The 13,445-nt window shown below is 27.7% G+C and overlaps 1 protein-coding gene across 3 annotated transcripts; it reads left to right on the top strand.

Moving 5' to 3' along the window:
* The first annotated feature begins 2,307 nt into the window (after nucleotides 1-2,307).
* Nucleotides 2,308-8,713, top strand: LOC114943724 (uncharacterized). 3 transcript variants are annotated; one of them, XM_029319410.2, is made up of 6 exons: nucleotides 2,308-2,570; nucleotides 6,189-6,385; nucleotides 6,940-7,359; nucleotides 7,517-7,752; nucleotides 7,923-8,082; nucleotides 8,320-8,713. In XM_029319410.2, exons 2-6 carry the CDS (start codon nucleotides 6,193-6,195, stop codon nucleotides 8,469-8,471), a joined length of 1,161 nt encoding a protein of 386 aa, XP_029175243.2. In that variant the 5' UTR covers nucleotides 2,308-2,570; nucleotides 6,189-6,192; the 3' UTR covers nucleotides 8,472-8,713. The 3 variants fall into 3 exon arrangements, with proteins under 3 accessions (XP_029175243.2, XP_029175245.2, XP_029175244.2); XM_029319412.2 differs by having other exon boundaries at nucleotides 2,315-2,570; nucleotides 6,940-7,155; XM_029319411.2 differs by lacking the exon at nucleotides 2,308-2,570 and adding an exon at nucleotides 5,905-6,102.
* The last annotated feature ends 4,732 nt before the right edge of the window (nucleotides 8,714-13,445 follow it).

Here is a 13,445-nt window from a genome sequence, read left to right as displayed (position 1 = left end):
AAATTTAATCGCCCTAAGTCTCCTGTTAATAATTTTGTTTATGACTGTTGACGGGTAACAGTTGTTACGAAGAATTCGTTTGACTAAGATGATGTTTTTTTCGTGAAACATAGGGTCCGCGAGTAAAATAGCCCTGTCCACGAGGCTTGTGATCACACTAATTTTATAACGCATCTGTCAGTTATACATTGTTCATCAAAACAATGGTTAATTTTGTCGGGGGTTTGCTGTAAATTTGATTTATTGTATTAATCTGGTATGTAAACATATATATTTTTGTAAATTTATAATTATTTGTATGATTAAGCGCATTAAGAGTATATTTATATGTATATAATTGTTCATAGATTACTTGAAAAGGGCTGCAATGACAGCCGAAACGTTGTAATTTAACTAATAATTTTTTAAATAAATTATTGCCAGTCTGGTCGACTTTAAAATTAGAGGAGAGATTTTCATTATTTATTACTGGCGACTCTTAAGGATTATCATTTAATATATATAATGTTTCATATATAACTTGACATGAGATTATACATGAACTTCATAATTTATATATAAATAAATTTAATTATATATAAAATGAACATATTTTACATATAGTTATGTATAATTATATAATTATTTAGATATAATTATATATAAAAAATTTTTCCCGGGTTTAACCCTGCAATTTTTATATTTTATTTATAAGACCACTATTTCTTGAACATAATTGACCGTTGCCGGACTTTTGAACCACCTTGTATATATATATATATATATATATATATATATATACATATATATATATATATATATATATATATATGGTAGATTGTATATTTCCTTTGAAAAATACATGAAAATATGCATATATCATCAAAATATATAAAAGAGCAATATTAAAATTGTGTTCAACTATGTCATAAAGAGACACATTTATATATGTATGTTTTACCCATACAGCAAAGAATTTTCTATGAATGTGCTATAAACATTATATGAATATCCTAATATTCCATGGGTCATTCAAAATATTCTATAGAAGTTCTATGAATATTTCATGGAATTTTGTCAATTCGGAATGTGTATATAATATTCCTGAAATATTCTAACAAATGTAGTATATTTAGAAAATGCGTGGAATGTTTTATAAATATTCTGATAAATATAGAATATTTAGAATATTCATAGAACATTCTGCAAATATTTTTAAAATATTTATAGTATGTGCTATGAATATTTGGAAAAATTTTTTAGAACTTGCTATAAATATTTTGATAATATTCTACTAACATTCCGATGAACATAAATATTCAGAATATAAATGGAATATTTTTTAGATATTAATGGAATATTGCTGGAACATTCTAGACACATTTTAGAAAAATATAGAAAACCTTCTGAATGTTCTATAAATATTTGAAGAATATTCTTGGAACATTCTATTAATATTGTGGAAAACAATAAAGTTTCTACAATATTAATAGAATGTTCCAAGAATATTCATCAAATATTTATAGAACAATCAGAAGGTTTTCTATATTTTTCTAAAATGTGTATAGAATGTTCCAGCAATATTTCATTAATATCTAAAAATATATTCTATTTATATTCTGAATCTTCATGTTCATCGGAATGTTTGTAGAATACTATCAAAATATTCATAGTAAATTTTAGAAAATTTTTCAAAATGTTTATAGCACATACTATAAATATTTTACAAATATTTGCAGAATGTTCTACGAATATTCTAAATATTCCACATTTATCAGAATATTTATAAAACATTCCACGCATTTTCCAAATGTACTACATTTATTAGAATATTTCGGGAATATTATATACACATTCCGAATTGACAAAATTCCATGAAATATTCATAGAACTTCTATAGAATATTCTGAATGACCCATGGAATATTAGGATACTTATTCAATGTTTATAGCACATTCACAGATAATTCTGTGCTGTATATATGCTGTATATAGAAATCAACATTAATATATAAAAATATTTAGAAGTAAATATAATTGTTTCAATGGAGTATCTATACACAGGCAAATATAATATATCTATACAGGCGAAAAAATGTCATTGGTCATTCGTAAAAATTTTCTGAAAGTTTTTCAATATTTAAGAAATTTTCTTTAAAGTTTTTATGCTTTATGAGAATAATTATTAATTATTAATACATCTTTTTTACTTCACTTTTAACTTTTCAAAATAAGTTGAATGGATATCAATCAGTTGAAATAGTTAAATGATATTATTTGTGCCCACCAAATTTTCTGCGCACATATATTGCTAGTTAATTGTTTTTACTGTTGCGCATGTGCGACTCAGTCTCGCGCGCATTCTGTCCAGCCATCGCGCCCATCGCGTGTCGCGTGTGCATCAAGAATCAAGAGCCGTACGTATATTGTTCAGTGAGCAAGTCTGAATGTGTTTCTGTCCCGTTTTGTTCTGATTTCCTCTTTGGGAGGCTAAGACTGCATAGGAATCTGCTACCACACCACTGTTTTGGTCAATATAAACAGGCTTTGAGCTTGCCAGTGTTAATAATCTCGAAGGAAGAAGGAAGGAAAGTATGTATAATCGTTCGTAAAAAATCTATTATCTACGTTAATTTTATGAGTACCAAGTAATTTTTAGAAATATGGTTTATTGTAGATAATTTCATGATAATTTTTAATATTTTTAGATATAAATTATAGATTTAAATTTATTTCTAAATATAAATTCGTAAGACCTATAATTTAAGAGGTTATACACAAGTCACAGCACGTGTTTATTATATTATCAGTATATGGAAATAGAAAGTATAATTATAAAATACTATGGATATAAATTCATAAAAAAATAATTTGATAAGTTTGATTAGGTTATAAATTGCAGTACGTTTAATTATTGTGTTAATTTTGCAGATGTTAATCATAATATATATAATTGTAATTTGTAATATACATATATAATAGAAATGTTGCTTCTAATATATTAAAATTTTATAAAATTATATATATCGAATATATTATTAAAGAAAATTAATGTTTAGGTTTGTTTTTAATTTTTGTTTCAGGTACTTAATATTATAAGACGTACATAAATAAAATATTCGTTAATGTACAAATGTGATATAATTAATAAAATATCTATAAAATAATATTTAAATTTTTCTTGCAAATTTATGATGAATTTCCAATTAATTGGTATAAATTAACATAAATTTGTACAATTTCAATTAATATTTATCTATAAAATGCCAAAAATTAAGAGTAAAAGACATTTTAATCGAAAAATAAACGATAATATAAAAGCGTCGATGGCTTTAATTGAGTTACAAAGCCATATCAACATAATTGAATCGACCGAAATTACTTGTTCAAATAATAAAATAATAAGTATCGATGAAGACGCGAGTACACAAATTAGCACAAGTCCTGATTTTCAGTTAATCAATGTATCATCAAGTGAAGAAATTCACGAAAATGTCGCTGAATCAAATATTTATGTCAACAATATCGAAGAAAATTTTCTAAATAATACATCTCGTTTAAATAATTTTATGGTATCCTTATATAGCGTTGATAATGACGAAGACATAATAAATTGTAATAATGATTTATCCACTTGCGCAAAAAAAAAAGATAAAAATACATCACTGCGAAAAAAGTTAGCATCATGGTCCATTGAGGAAAATATTACTCAAAATAGTTTTAAAAAACTTTTAGAAATTCTTCGAAATGAAAATGATTTGACTTCATTTCATAATTTACCAAAAGATCCGAGAACAATGTTATCTACTCCAAGCAATCTTACTTCTGTAAAAATGAGCACTGGTTCTTTTTATTACTTTGGAATTGCTCAGTCTATTAATATATTAATTAATCAATGTAAAGCATTCCTTCCTAATTATACATCTTTTGAATTAGCCGTAAATATAGATGGTTTGCCTATTAGTAAAAGCAGTTCAACTTGTTTATGGCCAATATTAGTTCAAATAAAGTCAATTGAAGTTTTGAAAAAATATGTCTTAATGGTAGCTCTATATCATGGTAATGGTAAACCGAAAAACCCGAATAAATATTTAGAAGAATTTGTAAATGAAGCAATTTACTTGATTACAAATGGAATTTTTATCAACAATCAAAAATACGATTTTAAAATAAAAGTTATAATATGTGATGCGCCCGCTAAATCTTATATTTTAAATGTAAAAAATCATACTGGTTATCATAGCTGCACTAAATGCAAAGTGGAAGGTTATTTCGTTAATAATGTGTTGTGTTTTCCACAGACAAATTTTATAAAGAGAACAGATACTGAATTTAGACAACAATATGATGAAGATTATCACAAAGGGATAACCATTTTGACGAATTTGCCTCATTTTCATATGATTAAAGACGTTATACTAGATTACATGCATCTTATTTGTTTAGGAGTGATGAAAAGATTGATTACACATAAAAAATATGGTTGGGTGTTGGGTAAACCACCATATAAGCTTTCACATAGACAAGTAGAATTGATTTCAAATAAAATCAAAAGCTTAAATAAATATATCCCAATTGAATTTCCACGTAAAGGTAGATCGCTTGAAGAATGTCCTCGTTTTAAGGCAACGGAATTTAAACTCATATTATTATATACAGGACCCATAATTCTTCCAAAAAACAATTTCTTCCAAAAAATAATTATTATCATTTCTTGACATTACACGTTGCTACTCTAATAATGTGTAGTAATGAATTCTGCAAAAAAATAGATATGATAAATTATGCAAAAGATCTAATAAAATGCTTTGTTGAAACAAGTATTAATATTTATGGTCAAGATTTTGTTTCTTATAACGTACATAATTTGTTACATATACATGAAGATGTCATACGATTTGGTAATTTAAATGAATTTTCAGCTTTTCCGTTCGAGAATTATATGATGCAATTAAAAAAAATGATCAGAAAAAAAGAAAAACCACTTGAACAAATAATACGTCGTGTTTCCGAATATAATAATATTCCAAGATTAGAAAATCACTTTGAAAATAATATTATTGCCAAAGAACATTATAACGGACCTTTATTACCAAATTGTTTAGGTCAATATAAAGTATTAAAATTAAAATCTTGTACTTATAAATTAAACACTGCTGATTGTTATGTACAAATGTTGGATAATGAAATTGTTCAAATATGCAACATAACTTACTGTAATAATATTATTTGTATTATTGGGCAAACATTTCTTGAGAAAAAATTATTTTTTATAAAACCCTGTGACTCTGCAATTCTAGGTATTTATATTGTACATCTTGACAAACTTAGTAGTTTAAAAATATATTCATTATTAGAAATTAAATGCAAAGCAATGTTGTTGCCATATAAAGATAATAATGCAGTAATTTTTCCTTTGTTACACATGTAAATAAAATTTTAATATTTTTTATACTGTTTTGTAATAAATTCCCTCAAAGTGCAAAAACATTATTATTTTTAAATAATTAATTAATTATTAAAATTTTCTATCAGTTATCACATTAAAGTTCTATTAATTTCTGATTAGTGCTAAATAATGGTGTGATAGTAACGATTTAATAATTGCTGTTACTATTTTAATGATTGCTGTTACGTAGTGCTTATCAGAATGTTGCTAAAATATTAACATTTTAAAGTATTAAATGTTTTATTATTAATTTGATTGCAAATCTAAAAAGAGATTTTAATTTATTATCTATCTATTTTTAAATATTCAATTTTAATTGATTCTTCTATCGCAGTCTTTATTTAAATAACTGACAGTTTATATATGTATGTATATATTGCATTTTTATGCATATATATTGCATTTTTTAAATCCAACATTAAATAATTTTATGACATAAAATACGTGAAATAAAATAATAAAATATTAAATAATTTAACATTAAATAAAATACGTTCATATAACCAGAATGAGAAGACAATGAACTCGTGCAATCCGTGCACGTTTAAATTTCTCTACTCGGTGCTGTATCATCTTTTGATTTCAACGAAGTACCGACATTGAGTTGATTAAGTTGCATCATTGTGTCCAGCTTTTGATATGCAATATTGCAACTAGACCTATCTTACTGTGATGGTGCGAGGATATAATACGAGCAAAAAGTATATATACGTATATAACTAAACTTCATTATGTCTAAACAAGCTATTTGCATTTTTCAGAAATATGGAATGGTGTATTTGCCATTTTCAAATAGATGACTCTGTAGAAGTTGTCCCAAATAATTGGATAACTGGTAAAAATCTATGTGTGTGGCCATTAACAACAAAACCATCTAAACTATTAGAGCTCATTAAAAGAAAAGAGATTCCTAAAGATGATTGGAAAACAATGAATATCAAAATTTTAGGACGATATAGTAAATATTATACGTATATATTTAATATATTTAAATACTTTAATATATTTAAATTGCAATTTCTTATGGTTATTTTTAAGAATTTGTATATAATTTTTTATAATTTAAATGGTAGTACGTAAAACAGAATAAATGTAATAATAAAGTTGAAACAATTGCAACAGATCTTGTATAATTTGTTATGGAAAAAGATAATTTAAAATATAATTAATAGATAAATTTACGTTTTGTCTATATTTTTTATAACTTGGCTTTTCATTTATTTGTTAAAAATTGTTCAATTTATTAAATATAGCAAGTAGAACTTTATATATATATATATATATAAGATTTTTTAAATGAAATATTTTTATCAAGTAACTATAATTTAACAGCAATATTTTTTTCTAGACGATTATAAAATCGCTCAAAGAAAATGCAAAACTATTTGTTAAAAATTGTTCAATTTATTAAATATAGCAAGTAGAACTTTATATATATATATATATATAAGATTTTTTAAATGAAATATTTTTATCAAGTAACTATAATTTAACAGCAATATTTTTTTCTAGACGATTATAAAATTGCTCAAAGAAAATGCAAAACTGCATTGGATAGAGATAATCTCTCATCATTATCTGAATCTGCTGAATATGGAAAAGGATGTCGTGTACCGAAACGTAAAAGACAGTACAGTGATACATACACAGATACCGATACGGAAAGCGATGAGTGTGGCGAAAAGGATTTGTCCATTAATTTTCCGACATATAAAGCAGATAAGACTGGTATTCCATCAAATTCGAACAATAATGTTGGCCAAGTCAGTGAGAGCAATAAAAAGCAAAATTCAGACAATATTTTAACTGAGATCCGTACTAATAAATCGAATAATAATGTTTACCAAATCGGCGAAAGTAAGAAGCAAAATTCTGATAATATTTTAGCTGAGATCCATACTAATTTTAAAAAACACGCAATTGAAATGAAAGGTAATATGTATGGAGAAAATATATGTTTTATGTGTGGAAAAAATGCCTTAGTATAATATTGCTATAATATGCATACTTTCTAATTCACTTGCAAATCGTAAAATATGTTAAGGCTGTTTTGTGTTCATTATATGTATATATATTTTGAATTTTTCAGAATTTCAACGCCAAGTTCTACGACACTTACATAGCATTAATGGCCGCATGGGAGAATTAAATGAGCACGTAGAATCATTAAAACAATCTAATTTTCTCGTTGATCAAGAAAATACTAATCAAAATATTACAAATGAAGTATCATTACAATGCATAGAAAATTTGCCAGTAAAATCAAAAATGGAGCTTCAAGAAATTGAGAGAACTTTACAAGATAAAGGAATATTCCATGATGTGGTAAAATGATCGTTATATTACTAAAATTATACCATAATTATATAAATAAATATAATAATATATATAAATATAATAATTATAATAATATAAATATAATAATAATATAAGGAAAATATAATAATAATAGTATATAAATATAAATAAGTATATTTTATACAATAATTTTTGAGGCTGCAGAATTGTCGAAAATGGGCGGTAGTAATTTACGAATTATTGTCAAGAAATTGATGTGCCGAATTTTAACACCGGAAATTGGAAGAGAATACAGCTGGGAGGGGCACAAGGGGAACCTAATTTTTAAGGATTTACTTCTGGCAAAATTAGTCCTTAGTAAGTAATACAAATATAATTTTAATTTCTTTATGATATGTTTAGGAAAGTTATATTTTATTTTTTGTTTTAAAGTAATTAATACATAATTAATACATTGGGAATTCACACCAGATTCAACATTTTAGTGAAATTTATTTGTTTAGAAATGTTTAAATTGCAGTAAAAAAAAGTTTTAAAGAAATTTGCTAGTATTTAAAAAAAACAATCAAAATATAAGATTCCTTATCATTTCAGAATCCGTAAGACTTACTACACGGAAAAGTCCTGTAATTATAACAGATGATGAAATTATAAACATCGTTAAAACTTGGTTGGTAAAAGCCAAATTAAAAACAAAACCAACACAGCAAAATGAAGCCAATCGTTCGTGTAATAGCGAACATTAAAAATGTTAAAAGTTTCTTGAAGAACTACTACTCTAAAGTACAAATTTAATAACCGTGATAGTTTTTGTGCAAAAAACAAGTATAATTTATTTTATGTTTTTAAATATAATGTACTTCAGTAAGATTTTATCAATAATTATTATAATTAATTTTATTTTGCTTTAAAAATACGAATATTTTAAGTTTAATTCAAAAACTTATGGTAAAACTCTTAAAGTATATTATTGACATGTAAGGGAGAATCGAAGATATATATGTTTTTTTTATTAATTTTTTTTCTTTTAATTTTAAAGGAAAACAATTCACGTTTTTCTTTTAAATTGATAATAATAATGATAGTCTTTATTTAAGATAAAAAATTGAAGAAATGTTTTTTATTTAAGTATAAAATTAATTCTGACATGTATGAGAGAACAATTATTACCAGTAAAATTTTTTAAATAATGTAATAGTAATATATCAATATTATTTACTTAAATATATATATATATATTTCAAAAGAAAAAAGAAATACTCGTATATATATCGAAGATCTCAACTGAAATATATGTGTAAGCTTTATTTTAAAAAATATATTAATATTAAGAGAGAGAATTATATAGTTTTAAATAAATGTGTATAGATATATATATATATATATAATCTTAAAACTTCAGTTATTAAATTTTACGTACCCCTTTTCTCTCTGTACTTCAATAATATTTATAAATTATAATAATATTTATAAATACAGCATAGAATATCCTATAAATATTTTTTAGAATATTCATGAATAATCTGTAATTATTCTTAGAATGTACATAGAACGTTTACTGTCTCGCATTGAATATTTTATAAATATTATCGAATAATTTATAAATGTCCTGTGAATATTCCTGAATATATTAAGAAAAATATCTATATTCCCAGAATATTTTAAAAATATTTGCGAATATCTTATAAACGTTCTATAAATATACATAGAATATGAGGTTCCGTTTCGAATGTTTCTACAAATATCTATAAATGTTGTATGAATACAGGGTTTGTCCGGAAAGTAATGCGTCGCATTTTTTTAAAAAAGAATTTATTGATCGCATAGGTAAAACAACTTAAAATTGTTCGAAGTATGACCCTTCTGCGTCAATACATTTTTGCCAACGCGATTTCCATGCGTCATAAGATTTCTGGAACTCCTTGACTGGGATGCTGTTCAGGGAGGCCGTCGAAGTAGCTTGTACGTCGTGTGCCATTCCGCACTCTGCCTCTTTGACTCCGGATCGTACTGAAAGACCCATGACTCATCCCCAGTGATAACGTTGTTCAGGAAATTGGGATTATCTGCACAGAGTTGCTTGAGTTCTTCACAAACTTCCACTCGGTGTTGCTTTTGCGCATCGGTCAACACTCTGGGCACAAGTTTTGCGCAAATCTTCCGCATGGCCAAGTCTTCCGATACAATCTCGTGAACAATCGTTTTCGGCAAGTTCAATAATTCCGACATTAAGCGAACATTCATTCGACGGTCTGAATTCAATAATTGGCGCACACGAGTCACATTGTCGTCCGTTCGCGATGTTGACGGGCGTCCTGCGCGGGCCTCGTCGGCGACCTCCTTCCGACCTTCTCTAAACATCTTGTGCCATCTGTTTGACTGCGATTTGGAAAGGCAATCGTCCCCGAAAACTTTCTTGAGCATTTCAAAAGTTTCCAGCGGCGTCTTGTCCAGCTTCACGCAAAACTTTATCGCATAGCGTTGCTCTATCGTTCTCTCCATCACAAGTTCGACGCGACCACTAAGCAGAGGTTCACAGAATAAGCCGTCCTAACCCTCCAAGCGCATGGAAACAATTGAGCGACCTACCGTTGGAAAGCTAAGGGTACCCCCCTTCCTCCCCAACCGGTCCCATCGCTCTGCGATGTATAGTCGCGTCACAAAAAAATGCGACGCATTACTTTCCGGACAAACCCTGTATTCCGAAATATTTTAAAAAAATATAAAATATTCGGGAATATTTATAAAACATTTGTAGGATTATTCAAGAATAATTATAGAAATTTCTAGGAACATTCAAAGCGGGACATCGCACATTCCTTGCACATTCATAGAACATTCAAAAGATATTCACGAATATTCCAAAGAATATTCATAGAACATTCAAGAAATATTCCATGCTGTATGGGTATTGTCATTGACACGCTTAGATGCGTGTGCGAGATAATTTGACAGTAAAAATATATTATGTTGTCTGATTTCAATATGTTGAACACACTAAAATGGCTTTTTGACATATATATATTACTGTCGATAATAGCGGAACTAAAATTGTCGATAATTACCGACAATTTTAGTTCCTCTCAAATGAGGGCGCTAACCCGTCGGAGTTCGGCCAACGCTCCGGCATCCCCTTAATAATGATGTCGAAAAATTACCGAATAATATTGAGTGCAATAATAATGAAAATAATATATCGTTAACCTCAAAATTAGCTGTATGGGCTGTAAAAGATAATATAACGTTATCGGCGTTAGAAAATTTACTTCCTATAATACGAGAAATACCGGGATGTAGCAATATTTCAAAAGATGCAAGAACAGTACTAAAAACACCTAGTAAAATAATTGTAACACCTTTAGGTTCCGAGACATATTTTTATTTTGGTATAGAAAAAACGATAAATTTATTTTGTATAAATCATAAAATCAACTTAGAACGAGGTGAAGAGTTTTTATTAGCTGTCAATACTGATGGTTTACTGTTAAGCAAAAGTTCGAATAGTTCGTTTTGGCCTATTTTATGCTCAATGAAATCAATAAAAGTTCTTATAAACCACATATTTTTAGTTGCTTTATTTCATGGTTCGGAAAAACCAAAATCTGCTAATGATTTTTTTAAAGATTTTGTAAATGAATGTATTCAAATTAATTAATGAAAAGCTCGTATAAATTAACAAAATTAAACAAACCAAATATAGTAGGCCAACTGAACGAGCAAATAAATAAGATGTAAAAATTTATTAATAGTTAAATAATTAAATTATCATTCCGTTACAGAAACAATATAAATCGTAAACGTTTCGACTGCACTACAGTCTTTTTCAATACATAAAAGTTAAATATTAAAATACAAAGTTAAATGTTAAAAATACAAAGTTAGTTAAATGTTAAAATATAAAATTAAAACGATTCTTCGCTGTTGACCAATAGATGTGCAAGACGATTGGTCTGAGATGCCAAGTTATACGACATTTAATCATGCTGCGGAAATATTACGCGAATTAAATCAATGTCAGAGAAAATTAAAAAATCTTTCAACTTACATTATCGTTTTAACAAGTCCTTCTTCCCGATATTTCAAGTGTGTGTTGCGAAGTCTGAATAACAAATGTCAAAGTAGAGAGCGTGATGTATTTATTTATTGCCAATGTTTTTTCTAAACTATGATTCAGCAAAGTTTTTTGAGTATGTCGAAATAACTACTGTCTAACAATTCGGTGTCTTTATTTAAATTAATTCCATTTTTCTGTTCTTTAATGTGGATCATTTCAGATATTAGCCTTTTATGGTAGTTCTTTTCATGATCCATAATTTTAGTGTTGTCCCAGTCAAATGTATGTTGTTCGTTTAGAATGTGACAACCGAATGTTTAGCAGAGTCTAATTTAATATTATTTTTATGTTCTTTAAGTCTCGTTCCTAACTGTCTTTTTGTCTGTCCGACATATGTGGCATCACAATCGTTGCAATTCAATCTATAAATAACATTAAAGAATCTTATGTTTACGTTAGGCCTGAATAAATTTTTTTCCGTTTTATTAACATATTAAATCTAAAACGACTATCTAATTGGTTCTTGAGCTTATGTTATGTATTATGGCTATGTTTTATGGAAACCGTGTGCTATGGGCCTAAAGACGATCTTAAACATAAGATCGTCTTAAGTCCGAATTTAAATACAGAGTCCAAATTAATGTACATTTGATTAATTGATTAATAACAAAATATTATAAGATTTTTATCTTATGATGCAGAATACATACCTATACATAACATACATATAATATACATACATAATACAATATCGTGCCTTTAAGTATGTAATAGCGAATTCAGTTGTATGCACTAGTGCGCACTGAGTGCATATAAAGGTTATTGCACACAATTTTACAATGACATGAGTAATTGAAAAAAGTAAAATAATTAATATAGTAAGAGGTATTACTCACTAATCAACACTAAGTAACAATAAAATAACATTGATGTTATAATTTCCTACTTAACAATGTAACTGATGCATTACAAGGCATGTTATATTACATATAATGTAATGGCATGTTAGTAATTATGGTGTGGTGCGGCATTGTAAATGGTTATTTGATTGGACCTTATTTTTTTAAAGAGAACGTTGATAGACACAGTTACTTATCGTTGCTAAGAGATCATTTACCAGGCTTATTAAAAGATGTTGACTTAGCAACAAGAGCAAGAATGTGACTTCAACAAGATGGTGCTGCACCGCATTATGCACTCATTGTACGTGCCTTTTTAAATGCCAGTTACAATGACAGATGGATTGGACGAAGGGGTCCAGTTGAATGGCCTCCTTGCTCACCAGATCTGACGTCGCCTGATTTCTTTTTATGGGGATACTTGAAAAATGTTGTTTTTGCTGAACGACCAACCACAAGAGATGATTTTATGGACCGCATTCGTAGAGCTTGTGCAGCCATTCCTAGAGCTACCCTGCTTAGAACTGTGGATAGTTTTCAAAACAGATTGCAGTTATGCCTCGAAGTCAACAGAGGTAATTTTGAACAATTACTCCGTGGGTAATTCATTTAAATTACAGTGTCAGTGAGAGGCAAGGGGACTCACGATAACCAAGCACCCCGACGTGAGAGACAAGGGGACTCACGATAATCAAGCACCCCGACGTGAGAGGCAAGGGGACCCACGATAATCAAGCACCTCGACGTGAGAGGCAAAGGGACTCACG

Source organism: Nylanderia fulva, unplaced genomic scaffold (genome assembly GCF_048542155.1).
Source record: "Nylanderia fulva isolate GAGA-0341 unplaced genomic scaffold, ASM4854215v1 Scaffold836, whole genome shotgun sequence".
Taxonomy (NCBI): Eukaryota; Metazoa; Arthropoda; class Insecta; order Hymenoptera; family Formicidae; genus Nylanderia; species Nylanderia fulva.
Note: the sequence above shows the minus strand (reverse complement) of the source record. Positions and strands in the feature narration are given on the sequence as shown.